The sequence below is a fragment of the Myotis nattereri genome (assembly GCF_964212035.1).
Source record: "Myotis nattereri genome assembly, chromosome: 11".
Taxonomy (NCBI): domain Eukaryota; kingdom Metazoa; phylum Chordata; class Mammalia; order Chiroptera; family Vespertilionidae; genus Myotis; species Myotis nattereri.
Window position 1 is genome coordinate 28,473,393 of NC_138086.1, and position 20,294 is coordinate 28,493,686.

Below are 20,294 nucleotides of genomic sequence, written 5' to 3' on the forward strand. Positions count from 1 at the left end.
AAGTCATCCTCAGCCACCACTGATGCTTTGGTGGGAATCATAGGGAGTCCTCGTCCCTTTTCCCAAAATAATGTCAGGCAGAGGCAAAGGCCAAAGAGGTGGAGCCTGCAGGCCATTTTGCAAAAGTTTCAAATATCCTGGCGCTGACCCCATTAAAAGAATCACGAAGGGGAAATAACCAAGCCTCTCCTTTTCTCATTAGTGTTGTTTTCTCTCCCTTCCTCCCTCTCTTTCCCTCCTTTTACCTCTCCCCCGTCTACTACAAACTTCTGTGTTTATAAAAAAACAAAGATCTCACAAAAAGTCCCAGTGTCGGCTGCTAAAAACAAAATTTCATTTTTCAAATTTAATACCAAGAAATTGAGATTGAAAACTTTCAAAGAAATGTCTTTGTTCTGAGACAGCGTACTCCCCAAAGGGGTCTCTGAGGCAGGAACTGGTGCGCTGTCCCAGCTTCTCCAAAGCCTTTCTGAAATATGCCACTGCCTCAGACTTTCCACACTCCTCCGCCGATCTCTCCTCTGAAGAGGGAGGAAGCAGAGTTCTTGGCTGTCCCGTGAAAGGAGCCAAATAAAGCAATCTTCCTCCAATGCCAGGGGCCTTTCCAACACACACACACACACACACACACACACACACACACACACACGTGCACTTGTTGAAATATTAATAAGTAAAGAAAAGAGAGAATACGACACTCAAGGAAAGAAAACACTACTTTATTTTGTCTAGATTTTAAAAGCCTTCCCACAAAAATCTAACTAAAACAGAGGCACATTATCCTCAAAACGCCTTACCCTTCTCCGGCTTTACAATACTGACGATAATAGGAAATAATCCTGCAGATGCGAAAAGGCCCGCGGGAGTGGTACAAATTGCTAAGGCAACAGGGTCATTGCTACTATTGAAAGTTTAAAAGCTCCGGCTGCCCACCTTTATCTGTTCAGATAAAAAACAACAACCACGCCTCTCCCCAGATCTCTCCGTTCTGGGCAAGCCTCTTCCCAAATATGTCCAGCCCAGCGCCCTGTCCCCAGCTGTTCCTCCGATGCCAACACTCCCCCTCCTCGGCCTCCCGCCCGGCCCCGCCGCGTCCTCACCGTGGGGTACGTGAGAGCCTCGGGGTCCCCCGGCTCTGACAGCTCGCTCAGCTTGCGGTCCCACTGCAGGGCGCTCTGCTCCCCGCTTTCCAGCACCTCCATGGTGGTCCGAGGCGCGCGGGGCCGGGGATGCTGAGCGCAGGAGGGCGCTAGCTGCGGCGCCGCGAAGGGCGATCCGGCTCCGCGCGTGAGTGCGTGTGCGCGCGTGTGCGTGGAGCTTGTGCACTGAGGAAGGAAACGTTCGCTCCCCCGCCGGAGGGATCGGCCCAGGGCTCCCGTCCCGGGTGCTCGGAGACCTGAGAACCCCCGGGGCAGACAGGCAGTCGAGGGATCGGGCCGAAGGCTGCAGGGGTTAAAGCTGCGTGTACATCCACAGTGAAGGTAGGAGAACGGCTCTCGCCGCGAGAAAAACCCCTCCTCGGTGAGCCCACTTCCCACTACCGCTCCAGACGCAAACTTTGAGTCTCCCCGGAGCTCCTCAGCCCGACTCCCGGACCCACCCACGACTCCACCTCCGTCCAGGGCAGTGACCAATAAGATACGCATCTCGCCTTCCCTACCCAATCAGAAGTCTTCTTCTCCGTCCGCGCCGCCCCCAAAGGCTGGGGCCGCAGACAGTCTAGGCCCCGGCTTCGGAATGTGGGCGGGCGGTGCCATGGACGTCATCGGGGAAACCCCGCCCGCCGGAAAGCAGGCGGCAGCAGCTGTCTGCGGAGCGAACCAATGGAGTGCTCGAGTCGGTGATGGCCTGGTGTTGGGGCCAATGAAAATAGGGCTTCTCGGAGGGCCAGCCAATCGAATAGCGACAAGAATACCTTTTTATAAAAGGAGGAGGATGAGCTCAGGCTCCCGGTGGATACTCCCCAAGAATTTAGCACACCGCATCTAGAGGAAAAGGGAGTGCTCTGTGGGAAGATTTGTATATTGTCCTATTTTCAAGTAAATTCGCTCATTTGAGTGTTTCAGGATTTTTAAAAAATGAATTACGTATTATACGTAAGTATAAAAATTCTTCACTTACACATGAATTCGTATTAACACAATTCTACCAAATTGTCATTGCTTATTCTTCACATTTCGCCCTTTTTGTTATGCATTGCTGCTGACATGTTTTTATGGGCTTCACTTACTATATTTTCTCTTTCATTCACTCAAGATACTATTGACCAGAGGCAATGGATTGCTTTTCCAGGTCCTAGAGCAGTGAGCTAAAGGCCTTTAATTCATAGAGCTTTTGTCTCAGTGGAGGAATCAGGCAATAAACAGATTTTTTAAATAGCCTGGCCGAGTGCTCAGTGGTTAGAGCATGGCAGGTCCCATTCCTGGTCAAGGGCACTTACCTCCCCTGCCCTGGTCAGGCCTTTGTGGGAGGCAACCAATCAATGGGTCTCTCTCACCTCGATGTATCTCTCTCTCTCTCTCTCTCTCTCTCTCTTCCTTTCTTATTCCCTCCCTTCCACTCTCTCTAATGGTTGAGCATCTACCTGTGAACCAGGAGGTCACGGTTTGATTGCCTATCCGGTCAGGGTACATGCCTGGGTTGCAGGCTCTGTCCCCATTAGGGGACTCAATGATTCTCTCTTGTCAGTAAAAATATATTTAAAAATAAGTAAATAATTATCAAAGTGAAAAAATATCCTCAGGTGAGGATTAAAAAAGAAAAAGAAAAGGCATAATATAATTTCAGAAAGTGGTAACTACCATGAAGAAAAATAAAAGCAAGGTAAGAGGAAGGGGCAGGTCTATGCTATGATAGATAGCAGTCAAGTCCATTGGAACAGAGGACTGAATGAAATGAGGTTTGGGGAGGAACTGGTGTTCTGCTGACCTGGAGCCAGTGTGGCTGCAGCGGTATGTGCCCAGCAGTGAGTGATGAGAGAGGAGACCTGAGAGACAGGTTGAAGCCAGACCACAAGTCCTGCCTAGATTAGGAAAGAGCCTTTTCTAAAGTATTTACCCCAAGGTTCTAATTTTTCTTCCCCCATTTAGACTCCTTCTTTTAAGAAAATAAAGTCCTTGAATATACAGTTTGCTCCTTTGAAATATAAAGGAGCTTTGGCCAATTGCCTCTAGAAGTTCCTTACAATGGCACACCCAGGTATTAGATACTACTTTGTCCCCTTAGCAAGTGTTGTTTGGTAGATGGGTCAGTCAAATGTATTGGAACTGTTGTTTTCAATAAGCCATTTATCATGGCAACTATTTCATTTGTCTCGTCCTATCTCCTGGGTCTTTTGAGAACATTGTAATGCTTAAGTGGAAATTCCACTCTATGGTCATTCACCTTCCTTGTATGATATTTTCCTCATCCTCTTCTTTGTCCTTGGTTTTTATTTTATAATCTTCGCCCTCCTGCATCATATTCTTTTCATAGATCATCCTGTCAATTTTTAAAGACCTTTTCCACTTTTTGTAGCTAGCATAGCACAATACAAACGTTGGGTGGTGGACACACAGTGCAATATACAGATCTTATAACAAAGAAACCCACACCTGAAACCTGTATGTTCATGTTGACCAATGTTACCCCAATAAATTTAATTAAAAAAAAACACTAAATATGTGCTGGTGAGGTAAGAAAATGTACACCCTCCTTAATATTGGATATAAACATTTATCTGCCACACTTTTCTGATTTTGAAAGTTGGACCCTGGTTATGCTCCTCCACGTGGTAGGCAGCTTCTAAGATGGCACCAATGATCCTGCCCCCTGGTGTTTGTGCCCTGTTAATACTCACCTTGAATGTGGGCTGGACCTGGGTTCTTCCTTCTACCAGACAGAATATGGCAGAAATGATGGGTTGTCAAAAGAATTCTGGCTCCTGTTACTAGAATAAAGGGAACCATTTGCCTGGGCACATCAAAGCCCAATAAGACACAAACAGGAGTTTGTAATCAAGAAAGTAAGGATTTATTAAAAGATGGCACCATGCCCAGAGTCACAGGTAGCTCATCCTCAAAGACCTGGGTCTGGGATGGCCTCAAGAAGATGGGTTACATAGGGGAAAAATTATTAATCCCAGTGACTAAGAGAGTTAGGGGTCAAGGTCAGGACTGTGGTCTTCACTGATTGGTCAGTACTAGAGTAGGGAGTAGTTGATCATTGCGTCTGGTCCTGACATCAGGTTGCTTCATCTGGTTTCATAAGGATGTGGTTGGACTGGGGCGCTGGGGGCTTGCCCGGGGTGGGAATGGCTGGGGGCTGGAGGTCATTGGGGAAAAAGGAGACATATATAAAACTTTAGACAATAAATTTTTTTAAAAAAGGATGTGGTCAGTGGGGTCAATCTGGAGCTGAAACACAACTGAGGCTTAGGTGTTATCTCTGATTTGACTGAATCTCTTTCTCTGTGGTCAACTATTGTATGCTGACCAGAACCTCATTGTCCTGAGGGCTTAATGACTAAGCAAGGGAGAGGGAGTTGGTGAGTCAGGGAACTAGGTGAGGCCAGTTTGACTCAAAGGGAACAAAAAATCAAAATAAAAGGTCACATTAAAGAAAATAAGGTTTCTGTGCAGTTACACTCCTGACTTGCTTATTGTCTTCCTCTCTTCGTTGCTTGCTCAGAGGGAAGCAGGCTGCCTGCTGTGAGTGACCCCACAGAGAGGCCTACATAGCAAGAAACTAAGGAAGGTGTCCAGCCAATAGCCAGCAAGGAACTGAGGCCCTCAGTCCAACAACCCAGAAGCACCTGATTCTTACTAATAACCGCATATGGGAGCAGACCAGCCCCAGATCACTGCAACCTTCTAAGTGAAACTGAACCAGAGAACTCAGCGAAGTCACCCAGATTTCTGACCTATAAAAACTAAAGATAATAAATGTATGTTGATTTAAGCTACTAAATCTTTCCTTCATAAAATAAATACTGTAATAATTGGTACCCTAAATGTTTAATTAAATTTATCTGTACTCTAATAATAATGTCACATACCCTAACGGTGAGTTTTTTTCAACCTCCTTTGTTTCATATGTCCTGCTCCCATTCACTGTATACAAGACTTATCTCACTAGCTCATGTCCTATTCTACATCTTGAGTTAAGAGTTTGTCCCTTTCCCTCTAATTTTTGGGACTTAGCAAAAGGATGTTAGAGAAGCTGGAAAGGGAGTTTTTTAGAGAGAGAAAGGAAGAGGGAGAAAGAGAAATATCAATGTGAGAGGGAAACATGGATTGGTTGTCTCCTGCGTGTCCCCTACCGGGATCAAGCCTGCAACCCAGGCACATGCCCTAACCTAGAATCAAACTGGCAACCTTTCAGTGCACCAGAAGACATCCAACCAACTGAGCCATACCTGCCAGGACCTTAATTTCTCTATTTGAAAATATTTTATTAGTGTATAGAAAAGCAACAGATTTTTGTATATTGATTTTGAATTCTGCAACTGTACTGAGTTCATTACAATTTCTAACAGCCTTTCATGGAGTTTTTAGGGTTTTCTATATATAATATCACCTCATCTGCAAATAGCAAATGTTTTATATCTTCCTTGCTTATCTGGATGTCTTTTATTTCTTTTCCATGTACGTTTTGCTCTGGCTAGGGCTTTCAAGACTGTGTTGAATAGAAGTGATGAGAATAGGCATCCTTGTCTTATTCCTGATCTTAAAGGAAAAGCTTTCAACATTTCACTGAGTATGTTAGCCATGGGCTTGTCATATATGGCCTTTATTATATTGAGGTATGTTTCCTCTGTGCTCACTTTGCTGACAGTTTTTATTATAAATGTATGTTTAATTTTGTCAAATTATTTTTGTTCAAGTCATCTACAATGAGCATATGATTGCTATCTTCCTTTTGTTAATGTGATGCATCATACTGATTGATTTGTGGATGTGGAACCAATGTTGCATCCCTGGAATAAATCCCATTTGATCATGGTGTATGAGCCTTTTAATCTATTGATGAATTTAGTTTGCTAAAATTTTGTTGAGGATTTTTGCATCTATACATAAGGGATATTGGCCTGTCCTTTTATTTTTATTTTATTTTCTCTCTTTTTGGAGAGAGAGAGAGAGAGAGAGAGAGAGAGAGAGAGAGAGAGAGAGAGGTCAATTTGTTGTTCCACTTATATAATTATGCATTCATTGGTTGGTTGTCCTATGTGCCCTGACGGGGCATCAAACCCCACAACTGTGATGTATCAGGATGATGTGCTAACCAACTGAGCCACCTGGCCAGGGCTTATTTTCTTTTCTTGTGGTTTCCTTGTTTGGTTTTAGTATCAGGGTAATGCTGGCCTGATAAAATGATTTTGGAAGAGTTCCCTCCTTTCCTGTAGTTTGGAAGAGTTTGAGAAGAATTTGGTACTAATTCTTATTTAAATGTTTGGTAGAATTCACCTGTGAAGCCATCTAGTCCTTGACTTTTATTAGGAGATTTTTAATTACTGATTCAATCTCCTCATTAGTGATCAGTCCTTTCAGATTTTCTTTGTCATGATTCAATCTTGGTAGGTTGTGTGTTTCTAGATATTTATTTCTTCTAGGTTGTCCAGTTTATTGGCATATAATTATTTACAGTAGTCTCTTATGATCTTTTGTATTTCTGTGGTATCAGCTGTAACATCTCTGCTTTCATTTCTGATTCTATTTAGTTAGCCCTCACTTTCTTGGTGAGTCTAGATAGAGGCCTAACAATTTTGCTTATTTAAAAACAAAAACAAACAAACAAAAAAACCCCAGCTCTTAGTTTCCTTGATTTTTTTTCTATTGTCTTTTAATCTTTATTTTATTTATTTCTGTTCTGATCTTTTTTATTTCCTTCTTCCTACTAACTTTGGGTTTTGTTTGTTATTGTTTTTCCTTTCCCTTAAGGTGCAAAGTTAGCTTATTTAATAGAAATCTTTGTTTGTTGGTAGGCATTTATCACCATGAACTTCCCTTTTATACCTGCTTTTGCTGCATTCCGTAAATTTTGGTATGTTTTAGTTCCATTTTCATTTGACTCAAGGTATTTTTTTTTATTTCTCTTTTGATTTATTCTTTGACTGTTAGTTCAGTAGCATGTTGTTTAATCTCCACATATATCTGAATTTTCCAGTTTTCCATTTATAATTAATTTCTAGTTTCATAACATTGTGGTCATAAAAGATGCTTGATGATGATTTCAAACTTCTTAAGGATATTAAGACTGTGTGGTCTAACATATGGTCTCTCCTGGAGAATGTTTCATGTGTGCTTTTGGGTGGAATGCTTTGTATATGTCTGTTAAATCTCTCTGATCCAATGTGCAGTCTAAGGTCAGCATTTCCTTATCGGTTTTCTGTCTGGATGGTCTATCCATTGATAGAAGTAGGATATTAAAGCCCTAGGGTATCCACTAACAAATTATTTTGGTGATAGTTTGTCTTACTACTTTGACTTTTACACTTCATACTATGTTTATAAAACAGTAGATTACTCTGAATTTTACTATATATTTACCTTTACCAATGAGGTTTATATTTCAGATTTTTCTGTTACTAATTTTTCTCTCCCATTTCAGCTTAAAGAAGTCCCTTTAGTATTTCTTGTAAGCCTGATCTGTGATTAGTGTCCATAAAAAGAGAGGAGAATGCCATATGAAGACATAAAAGCTCCTGAGAGGAGGAAGCCATGTGATGATGGAGGCGGAGATAAGAGAGATGTAGCTGTAATCCAAGGAAATTCAGTATGGACAGTCACTGCCGGGAGGCAAGAACAGACAAGCCCTCCTCTTCACATAATTCTCACCATTCAGTAGTGAACTGACTGCTGTCCAGTGTCACACATATTCTCTTCCCCACAATTTCACTTGGGAAGACCAAGTCTTTGAGGCTTCTGTCATATATTGGTGTCAGGATACAGCTCTAAGCATGCTTTTGCTTACTATTTTTCACAGTGGCTTAGGCAGATTTTTCCTTTCAGCAACAAAGGCGATAAGCTTGCTACTTTCTTCAGTTTATTGGACTGACTCCCCAAGAAAGATTCCAGTTGAGAGAGGAGAACCAAGATGATCATATCTTTCTACCACCAACTTCAGTTGCCTTGGCTGCTGTGATATTCACTGGCTAGGCTTTGAGGTTAAAGTTAATCTCCAACTCCAGGAAAGCCTGACAAAGAACCCGAGTGGAATGCATCTGACTTTCCACCGCTGGGTTCCGCATCTTCATACTTGAACTGAAGGTGGCCTTTTCCTCCTAGGACAGTGATGGCGAACCTTTTGAGCTCGGCGTGTCAGCATTTTGAAAAACCCTAACTTAACTCTGGTGCTGTGTCACATATAGAAATTTTTTGATATTTGCAACCATAGTAAAACAAAGATTTATATTTTTGATATTTATTTATATACTTAAATGCCATTTAACAAAGAAAAATCAACCAAAAAAATGAGTTCGCGTGTCACCTCTGACACGCGTGTCATAGGTTTGCCATCACTGTCCTAGGAAAAAGGTGAGTGGCAAGACTACTTCTTTCTTTCAGAGTTTCAGACCTGAAAAATGTGGATACAGTATGTCTGGAATTCACCAGGTACTTAACACATCCTTACAGATAAATTATAGGACATAAAAAGGGAAAATTCAATAGGTTAATATTTATTGAATATTTATAGTCAAATTGAAAGCATGCAGACATATGTGTCATGCCATTTTGAAAGGTGGATTATGTTTTTATGGTGTGGGAATCTATCAATTATATCTAAATTCTGGATATAATTTGTCTCTATCATTATGATAAAGTTTTAGAAAACATTAGAGCAGATTTGTAAATAGATTGGCACATGGAAAAATAGAATATTACCCAAAAAATCCGAAAAATATCTTTTTAACATTTTTAAAATGTGTTTCTATTGATTTTTTTAAAGAGAGAGGAAGGGGGAAGGATAGAACAGGGATCAGCTGCCTCCTGCACACCCCCTACTGGGGATCGAGCCCACAACCCGGGCATGTGCCCTGACCACGAATGGAACTGTTGACCTTGGTTCATGAGTCGACCTTCAACCACTGAGCCACACAGGCCAGGCAAATATCTTTTTGTTTCATGAGAAAATATGACTTGAAATCATGCATATGCCATTTTTTTTTAAATGAAGAGCAGGCAGGGGAGGTTCTGGCTTAAGATGTCAACAAAGGAGAACCCTGAACTGACCTTCTATCAACAGACCAAATCTACAGCTACATACAGAACAACCTCTTCTGAAGGAAACCCATAAACTAGCTGAGTGACACTGTGCATTGGGTGAACAACAAAAAATCCACATCAAAACGGGTAGGAGAGGTTGACACACAATCTCACCATACCTGGGATAGTGACCCACAGTCAGGAGGGAACTCATAATATCATGCTTTTTCCTGAGGAACAAAGGGATTGAATCCCATACCTGAACCCCAGTTCTTAAGAGCTAAACCTGAGAAATGAAACCCAAAACATCTAGCTTTGAAAGCCAATGGGGCTTGTGTTCAAAACACCCACAAGGCTACATTCAACTAAAAAACCATTCTTAAAGGACTCATATGGACTCATCTGGCTTTGCCCCAGCCCAGTGAAGAGGCAGTCCATGAAATGAATTCAGTCATTCTGTGAAATAGGTCTGTTTGCTTCTCTTAAAGCTTTGAAGTGAGAGGCGGGCAACTAACACACATCTAGGATCCTGCTGAAATTCACTGACAGACAGACACCAGCAGGTGCTATCTTCACACTCTCCCTCTGCTTCACTCCAGTATCTTCCGGAAAGGCGGTTGTGAACTTAACTCAAATTTTTGTGGCTGCCACCCAGAGATACCTCATGAGCACCTGGCTCTGGTGGCCCATGGGGCTTATGTCCGTGGGTACCACAGGATGGTACTAAATGGAGAAAGAGTCCCTAACCAGCCACACTCCCCTCTCCTGCCTCCAGCACAGTGCGGACAACAGACTAAAACACATACCCCATCTTTCTGTGAAAGAGGCTTACTACTTACCTTCACAGCTGCATCCTGAGTCGCAGGCTTCTAATGAAACACATATCTAGGGGCTGACTACAATCCTCTCCAGAGACTGAGGAGGCCAGTGGGCATCATCTCCGTGCTTTTCCTCTGCTCCATCACAGGTCACGGTGCCTCTATGTAAGGAGCTTATGTGGCTTAGGCATGGCTGGCTCAGTGGCTTCCGTGGCTGCCACCTAGAGGACACATCCCTTGATAACATCCTTAGTTTAATAGCCACAAGTTCAATGGGACAGTAGCAAACAAAGTAACAGTTCTTAATTGGTCTTCACACCAGCGCTTAGTGCAGAGGAAGCTACAGAAATGCCCATTTCTAGTCCTCCCTCAAGTACTGGAGTTTAGGACCTCAGTGTATCCTTTTGTGGAACATAACTCAACCCATACCCCCTATTAAGTCACTGTCAACATTACCCCATGAGTTCCTCGTGTAAGCACACCCCTTTCTTATTTTACTGCACCTAAACAGACCTTTGATTCTTTGATAACACCACCATAATCTTCTTTTTTTTAAGCATCTTTACACTTTTATTTTATACACTTGTCTGCAAAACAGATTCCTCATGGGAGACTGCTGGTCAAAAGCTATCCCCATTTTACATCCTGGTAGCTACTAACAAATTGTGCATCTGTGCAAAGTGTGCTGCAATGCCACAGATTTATGCAAAAGTCAGTTCATGGCACAAATAAAAGGCTTTCTCATAATTAAAAGTGTCCCGTGGCAGATCAGACTGCCTGAGTCCACAGCAGTACCTACGTGTTCCAGAACCGACTGGACAGTCAGGATGCTGCTGACAGCATTACAACATGAGGTGTGGGGTCAGGGGAGCAGACCTCTAAGGGGCCTCGCATATTCAGACACGATCAGAGCCTCCCCAGTGTGGCAAGGCCTCCACACAGTGGCTCATCCGGCCTGAGCCCTTCCACGGGCAGTGTTTCCCAGGCAGCCTAGGAGAGCAGCCCGAGAGCCTTCGTTGTTCCCCTGAAGCACTCGGGCTCCCCTTTGAGAGTCTCTGCCAAAGCTTACTGCTGGGCTCTTCCTGCCTCTGCCTCCTACACGGCATGTCCAGCATGTCCCACGCTGTTGCCACTATAAGCCTCCACTGGAGGCCTCAGGTCTTCCCAGGGTGCAAACAGATCTTCCTTTGCATCTGAAGGGGACATAAATGTAGGTAAAAAGAGCAGTCAGTGGCAAGCTTCAAGTGAGCTGTTTTTTCTCATGACTGTAGACCGAGCTTTACAAATTTCAAAGGAGGCAGCTCTTCTCTGACTCGAGTCCCCGTTCCTGGTCGTGCCAGCAGCGTAACAACAGGCATCGTGAGGTCGGGGCTGGGGTATGCAATGCCCACGGTGACCATTTGCACACTGTTGTGCACATCGCTCACTTCTCTTTTGCTCATCTGGATGAAGTTGCTCTCAAATATGGGAATGCACGTGAACGTGGCAAAGTTGCCCTTGCAAAGCCACTGCAGCAGCTTCCCCGTGGAGCTGTCAAACCTGTAGCACATGGCTTCTCTGGGCACCGCCCTGCCATAGCGTCATGTTGCTGCCCATGTCTGTCTTATATTAAGACCTGCACATCCTCAACCAAGCCTCTGCCTGGGTCCGAACCACAAGCACCTCCCTCCCACCCCTGCCACATTGTGACTTGCAGCTGTCACCTATGCCACCATGTCCTCATCCCCACAGCCACTCCCCAACCCTCCAGAAAGGGACAGACATCCTCCTGCACATAGCCACCCCATCAGGCAGCCACCATAGGCTTTAAAAAAAAAGGCAGGCCTCATTACATTTTGGATTTAGCATCCCTGTCATTACTTCTCAAGGTGTATTCCATGCCTCACGCGCTCCTGTCTTCCCTTTGTACATGTCCATTCAAGAGCTCAATCTAGTACTTTTCAACAAATACTGAGTTCTCCAAATAGAGCCACCTTACCTTCTGTGTTGAAGCCATTTATGATAAGGTAATTGGGTTTGTATTCTTAAAAACTTCTGGTTCCTTTTCAGAAGCTTTGACTTTTATTACATCAAACCATGCAATCTCACCCATCTCATCTCTGAACATTATTGTTCTGGATTCTGAAGACATGAGTATCTATTTTGTTCTATAACATGTGGCTCTACCACCCTTTGAGAGTTTTTTTTTTCTTCTTTCTATTTTAACATGTTCTACCCCTTAATTCTAGTTTGAAATGGGAGCAAACTTGTACTACCTTTAACGTTCTTTCTTTTCATCCATTCTGCTCTGACTTTAATATAACAAAGAAATTTTCTAACTTTGAGGAATTTCTTTCAATTACCATTGCTTAACCAGAAAGTGTCTCTCTATATTTCATAGTCGTTATTCTTTCTTGAATGTAGAAGAGAGAGGAGAGTAGTCTGGGACTCTACAGCTCTTTATGGTAAAAACAAAAAAAAACCCAAAAAACAAAACAACAACAACAAACTACCAGCAAACTAGAAATAGAGGCAATTCCTAACATAATAATGAACTTCTACAAAAACCTACAGCCAACAAATATTTAATAGTGAGAATCTAGATGCTTCCCTGCTTAGATCAGTGAGAACAAGCAAAGCTGTTCCCTCTCACCACTATGATTCAACATTTTACTGAAAGCCCTAGGTAAAGCAATAACACAAGGAAAGGAAGTAAAAGATACAGATTATGAAGGAAGAAATAAAACTTTCTTTGTTTTCAAATTCCATGACTCACTGTGTAGAAAATCTCCCCACACGGAAAAAATAAAAAAGTCTGGACTTAACAAGTAATTATGGCAATTAAGGCTGCAGGATAGGCTGTGAGTACACAGTAGTCAACTGCTTTCTTATACACCAACAATGAACAATTGAAACTTTTAAATTGATTTTTGAGAGAGAGAGAGACAGTGAAATATCAGTTTTGTTGTTCCACTTATTTTATTCAGACAATTGTTGCTTTTTGTATGTGCCCTGACTGGGGATCGAACCCACTAATTTGGTATATCTGGACATGTTGTAACCAACTGAGCAACCTAGCCAGGGCTGAACAATTGAAATTTGATTTAAAAAACACACAAGAGCATTAACATTAGCATGCAAAAATATGAAATACTCAAGAATATAAATAACAAAATATGACCAAGAAAACTATAAAACTCTGATAATAAAATAAAAAAAGATCTGAATAAATGGAAAGATATTCCATGTATATAAACTCAATATTTCAAAAATGTGAATTCTTTGCAACTTGATCTATAGATTCAACACAATCCCAATCAAAACCTCAGCAAGTTACTTTGTGAATAACATACATTGATTCTAAAGTTTATATGGAAAGACAAAAGCACCAGTATAGTCAACACCATATTAAAATAGAATAATAAAGTCAGAAGACTGATAATACTGGACTTACTGTAAAGCTATAATAATGATTACAGTATGGTATTGGCAAAAGATTAGACAAACAGATCAATGGAGCAGAATAGAGAGTCCAGAAATATACCTGCACAAACATATTCAAATAATTTTTGAGAAAGTAGCAACGACAATTCAATAGAAAAAGAATACTTTTTTCAACAAATAATGCTGTAACAGCTGAGCAGCTACATGGAAAAATAAAAATAAAAAAAGAAGAATCTTGCTCTGGCCAGTGGGGCTCAGTTGATTAGAGCATCCTCCTGTACACCAAAAGGTCACAGGTTCGATTGCCAATCAGGACGCATACCCAAGCTGCGGATTCAATCCCTGGTCTGGGCATGTTGCCGGTGGGCAACACATAGCTGTTTCTCTCTCTATCAAAATCAATTTTACAAAAGGAATCTACCACAGACCCTAGAAATGTCATAAAAATTAACTCAAAACAAATCATAGACCTAAATATAAAATGCAAAACTATGAAACCTCTAGATTACAACATAGGAGAAAATCTAGGTGACCTTGGGTTTGGCAATGAGTTTTTTTATTCAATACCAACAGCAAGATCCATGAAAGAAAAAATTGATATGTGAGACTTCATTAAAATTAAAAACTTTTGCTGCAAGAAAGATACTGTAAGGAACTGGTATCCGCCCTAACCGGTTTGGCTCAGTGGATAGAGCTTTGGCCTGCAGACTTAAGGGTCCCAGGTTCGATTCCGGTCAAGGGCATGCACCTTGGTTGCGGGCACATCCCCAGTAGGGGGTGTGCAGGAGGCAGCTGATCGATGTTTCTCTCTCATCAATGTTTCTAACTCTCTATCTCTCTCCCTTCCTCTCTGTAAAAAATCAATAAAATGTATTTTTTAAAAAAGAACTGGTATCCAACATGGCTGGTGTTGCTCAGTGGTTTAGAGTCGACTTATGAACCAGAAGGTCACGGTTCAATACATGCACCGAGAGCAACAAGAAAAGCCCAGAGTGAGCAGAAGGAAGGAAATAATAAAGATCAGGGCGGAAATAAATGACATAGAGACCAAAAGAAAACAATACAAAAGATCAATAAAACCAAGAGCTGGTTCTTTAAAAGGATAAACAAGATTGATGAAGCTCTTAGCTAGGCTCCCCAAATAAACAAAATCATAAATGAAAGAGGCGAAATAACAACAGACCCCACAGAAATACAAAGGATTGTAAAAATAATACTATGAACAACTCTATTCTAACAAACTGGTCAACCTAGAAGAAATGGACATGTTCCTAGAAAAATACGACCTTCCAAAACTCAATCAGGAAAAATGAAAAAACCTGAATAGGCTGATAACTGTAGAGGAAATTGAAGCAGTAATCAAAAAACTTCCAGCAAACAAAAGCCCTGGGCCAGACAGCTTCAAAGGGGAGTTTTACCAAACATTCAAAAAAACCTGAAACCTATCTTCCTTAGACTATTCCAAAAAATTCAAGAGGAAGGAACATTTCCAAGCTCTTTCTACGAAGCCAGCATTACGCTAATCCCAAAACCAGATAAAGACATTACAAAGAAAGAGAACTTCAGGCCAATATCCCTGATGAACATAGATGCTAAAACCTCAACAAAAGCCCTAGCCGGTTTGGCTGAGTGGATAGAGCATCAGCCTGCAGACTAAAGGGTCCCTGGTTCAATTCCAGCCAAGGGCACATGCCTGGGTTGCAGGCTCAATCCCCTCCCCACCCACCACCCAGTAGGGAATGTGCAGGAGGCAGCCAATCAATGATTCTCTCTCATCATTGATGTTTCTATCTCTCTATCTCCATTCCTTTCTGAAATCAATAAAAAATATATTTTAAAAAATAAATAAATAAAAATAAAAACCTCAACAAAAGTCTAGCAAATCAAATCCAGCATTACATTAGAAAGATCATACATCATGACCAAGTGTGGGATTTATTCTGGGGATGCAAGGATGGTACAATATCCAAAAATCAATAAACATGATATATCACATAAACAAATTGAGAGACAAAAATCACATAATTATATCAATTGATGCAGAAAAAGCATTTGACAAAATGAAACACCTTTTCTTGATTAAAAACTCCCAGCAAAGTCAGAATAGAGGGATCATATCTCAACATAATAAAAGCCTTATATGACAAACCTACAACCAACATCATACTCAATGGGCGAAAACTAAAACCATTTCCCCTAAGAACAGGAACAAGACATGGATGCCCACTTTCACCACTCCTGTTCAACACAGTATTGAAAGTGCTAGCCATAGCAATCAGCAAGAAGAAATAAAAGGCATCCAAATTGGAAAAGAAGAGTAAAACTGTCATTATTCACAGATGACATGATATTGTACATAGAAAACCCTAAAGACATAAAAGGTAGTCTAGGGAGAAACCAAGATGGCGGCATAGGTAAACACCTGAAATTGCTGCTTTGCACAACCACTTCAAAAATACAACTAAAAGGAGAAACTAAGATGGTGGCATAGATAAACACCGAGAAATTGACGCCTCCCACAACAATTGAAAAATACTGCAAAGGACAGAGCAAACATCATCCAGAACAACAGGAAGCCTGGCTGAGTGTAAATTCTACAACTAGAAGGAAAGAAAAGCATGCTGAGAGCCAGAGGAGCTGCAGAGGTGAAGTGCAGAGGTATGGCGGCTCGCACGCGCGCGCGGAAAGGGGGTGGCACCTGAGGACGCGGCTGTTTTTTTTTGAATCACAAGCTCCTGACTGCTCTGAACTCCAGTTCCGGGAAGTCTCTGGGGACCCAGGACTCATGCGGGGAGAGGCTGGACTGTCTGGCAGCAGGCGAACTTGAGTGCGGCTTTCCCTCAGAGGTGCTTGCAGCAATTACCAGGTCACTGAGACGTGCGACTCCTTAGGAGAATCAGCCATAGCTGCTTTCTCCGCCCTTTGACTCCCTGAGACCCCGTCTCACCCAGGCTGCGGCAGAGGCTTTTGCATGTGAATGTACCTAACTGCAGCCGAGCCAGGCAGACCCGGAACTTCCAAGAGAAGGCCCAAGGCCTCGCAGCAGCTTGCATTGCTTCACAGCTGAGCCTCTTCGTGGCTCCTGCTGTGTGGCCTCAGGCAGAGGCTGAATTAGCACCTCCTTAGATCCAGGAGCCACTGTACCCAGTGGTCAGAGGGGGACCATCCAGATTGCAACTCCTCAGATCCATAAGGGACACACTCAGGGAGCAGACTCAGTGAGCACCAAAGCCCCACTGAAGCAAGTCTTGCCCCAGAAGGGTGTCTTCAGCACAGAAGTTCTCCCACTTCACACACAGCTGATTCTCACAGTCAATTGGCCTGGAGGTCAATTCCTCCCAGTGATCCTACAACAACCAAGGCACCAAGAGTGCACCAAGAGTGTCCACCTCAGGTAACTGGGGAGACTGAGCCACTGGGCCCTACAGGACACCTGGAGCGCAGGGCCACTCTATCAACACAGGGAAACAGCCAAAATGCAGAGACAAAGAAACAGGTCACAAATGGCAGAAATGGAGGAAAGCAAACGACTGGATATAGAGTTCAAGGCCACGTTTATAAGGTTTTTCAAGAATTTTATGGAAACCGCTGATAAATTTAATGAATCCCTCAATAAGTATAGTGAGACCATGGAGGACATGAAAAAGGACCAACTAGAAATTAAGCATACACTGACTGAAATAAAGAATAATTTACAGAGATCCAACAGCAGACAAGAGGATCCCAAGAATCAAGTCAAAGATTTGAAATACAAAGAAACAAAAAATACCCAACCGAAAGAGAAAAAAGAAAAGAGATTCCAAAAATATGAAGATAGTGTAAGGAACCTCTGGGACAACTTCAAGCGTACCAACATCAGAATTATAGGGGTACCAGAAGGAGAGAGAGGGCAAGATATTGAAAACCTTTTTGAAGAAATAATGACAGAAAACTCCCTACCTGGTGAAAGAAATGGACTTACAAGTCCAGGAAGCGCAGAGAACCCCAAACAAAAGGAATCCAAAGAGGACCACACCAAGACACATCATAATTAAAATGCCAAGAGCAAAAGATAAAGAGAGAATCTTAAAAGCAGCAAGAGAAAGACAGTCAGTTACCTACAAGGGAGTACCCATACGACTGTCAGCTGATTTCTCAACAGAAACTATGCAGGCCGGAAGAGAGTGGCAAGAAATATTCAAAGTGATGAATAGCAAGAACCTGCAACCAAGATTACTTTATCCAGCAAAGCTATCATTCAGAATAGAAGGTCAGATAAAGAGCTTCACGGATAAGAAAAAGCTAAAGGAGTTCATCACCACCAAACCAGTATTAAATGAAATGCTGAAAGGTATTCTTTAAGAAGAGGAAGAAGAAAAAGGAACTCTTATCATTTGCCACAGCATGGATGGAACTGGAGAGCGGATAAATACCACAGGATCTCACTCATTTGTGGAATATAATGAACAACATAAACTGATGAACAAGGACTGATCCAGAGACGGAGAGGCATTGATTGGACTGTCGGGCCTTGGAGGGAAGGTAGGGGAGGGTAGGGGTAAGGGGGAAAGATCAACCAAAGGACTTATATGCAAGCATATAGGCCTAACCAATGGACACGGACAACGGGGGGGTGAGGGCATGAGCGGGGGGGGGGGGGAGAGTAGAGGGTAACGTGGGGACAAAGACACATATGTAATATCTTAATCAATAAAAAATATATTAAAAAAAATACAACTAAAAGACAAAAGGGACATCATCCAGAACCACAGGAAGGCTGGGAGTGGAAATTCTACAACTAGAAGGAAAGAGAAAAGCACACTGAGACTCAGAGGAGGTACAGAAGTAAAGTGCAGAGGTACGGAGGCGCACACGGAAAGGGCTGGCAACTGAGGATGCAGTTGTCTTTTTCAATCAGGAGGGAGACACATGCTCCCACTCTGAACTCCAGTTCCGGGCGAGTCTCTGGGGACCCAGACTCATACGGGGAGAAACTGGACTGTCTGGTAGCAGGCGGAACTCAAGGGTGGCTTTCTCTCAGAGGTGCTTTCAGTGATTATCAGGACACTGAGACCCAGGGCCTCTTAGGGCAGGGCTGAGGATCAGCCATAGCTGTTTGCTCCGCCCTGTTGATTCCCTGAGACCCCGCCCCACCCAAGCTGTGCGCAGAGGCTTTTGCATATGAATGACCTGGCCCTTTGCAATGTAACAAACTGCAGCTAGGTGTCCTATCAAACTGCAGCTGGGTCAGAGAGACCCAGAACATCCAAAAGAAGGCCCAGGCCCCACAGCACCTTGCATTACTTCACAGCTGGGCCTCAGCTGGGCACCTCCAAATCCCAAACAAAGAAGAGGAATCTGCAGATCTCTCCATAGCTCCTGCTGGGTAGCCTTAGGCAGAGGCTAAATTAGCACCTCCTTAGAGATCCAAGTGCCAGTGTACCCAGGGGTCAGAGTGGGACCATCCAGATTACAACTCCTCAGATCCATAAGGAACACACTCAGGGGGAAGACTAAGTGAGCAACAAAGCCCCACTGAAGCAAGTCTGGCCCCAGAAGGGTGTCTCCAGCACAGAAGTCCTCCCACCATAGACACAGCTGATTCTCACAGCCAATTGGCCTGGAGGTCAATTCCTCCCAGTGATACCAACTACAATCAAGGCTTAACTACAACAAGACTGTGCACACAGGCCACAAAGAGGTGCACCAAGAGTGTCCACCTCAGGTAATTAGGGAGGCTGAGCTACTGGGCCCTATAGGACACCTAGCACAGAAAGCCACCCTATCAACACAGGGAAGCAGACAAAATGCGGAGACAAAGAAACAGGTCACAAATGACAGAAATAGAGGAAAGCAAACTACTGGATATAGAGTTCAAAACCACGGTTATAAGGTTTTTCAAGAATTTTCTAGAAACCACCGATAAATTTAGTGAGACTCTCAATAAATCTAGTGAGACCCTCAAGGATATGAAAAAGGATCAAATAGAAATTAAGCATACACTGACTGAAATAAAGAATATTATACAGAGATCCAAAAGCAGACTAGAGGATCGCAAGAATCAAGTCAAAGATTTGAAATACGAAGAAGCAAAAAACACCCAACCGGAAAAGCAAAAAGAAAAAAGAATCCAAAAATATGAAGATAGTGTAAGGAGCCTCTGGGACAACTTCAAGCAAACCAACATCCAAATTATAGGGGTGCCAGAAGAGAGAAAGCAAGATATTGAAAACCTATTTGAAGAAATAATGACAGAAAACTTCCCCTACCTGGTGAAAGAAATAGACTGACAAGTCCAGAAGCACAGAGAACCCCAAAGAAAAGGAATCCAAAGAGGACCAAACCAAGACACATCATAATTAAAATGCCAAGATCAAAAGACAAAGAGAGAATCTTAAAAGCAGCAAGAGAAAGACAGTCAGTTACCTACAAGGGAGTACCCATACGACTGTCAGCAGATTTCTCAACAGAAACTATGCAGGCCAGAAGGGAGTGGCAAGAAATATTCAAAGTGATGAACAGCAAGAACCTACAACCAAGATTACTTTACCCAGCAAAGCTATCATTCAGAATTGAAGGTCAGATAAAGAGCTTCACAGGTAAGAACAAGCTAAAGGAGTTCATCACCACCAAACCAGTATTAAATGAAATGCTGAAAGGTATCTTTTAAGAAGAGGAAGAAGAAGAAAAAGGTAAAGATACAAATTATGAACAACAAATACACATCTATCAACATGTGAATCTAAAAATCAAGTGAATAAATAATCTGATGGGCAGAATAAACTGGTGAATATAATAGAATCAGGGGCATAGAAAGGGAGTGGACTGACAATTCTTGGGGGAAAAAAGGAAATGAGGGGTGCAGGAAGAGACTGGAAAAAAATCATATACC

The 20,294-nt window shown here is 42.6% G+C and overlaps 1 protein-coding gene across 1 annotated transcript in view; it reads right to left on the reverse strand.

Annotated features, from left to right (window-relative positions):
- Positions 1-1,202, reverse strand: part of CREB3L2 (cAMP responsive element binding protein 3 like 2) — a gene marked incomplete at both ends in the record, with an annotated part of 108,230 nt that extends 107,028 nt beyond the window's left edge. The window contains one exon of the mRNA XM_081102301.1: positions 1,101-1,202. Coding sequence (XP_080958427.1) covers positions 1,101-1,202 — 102 coding nt within the window. The remainder of the gene's footprint in view (positions 1-1,100) is intronic.
- Positions 1,203-20,294: the final 19,092 nt, after the last annotated feature.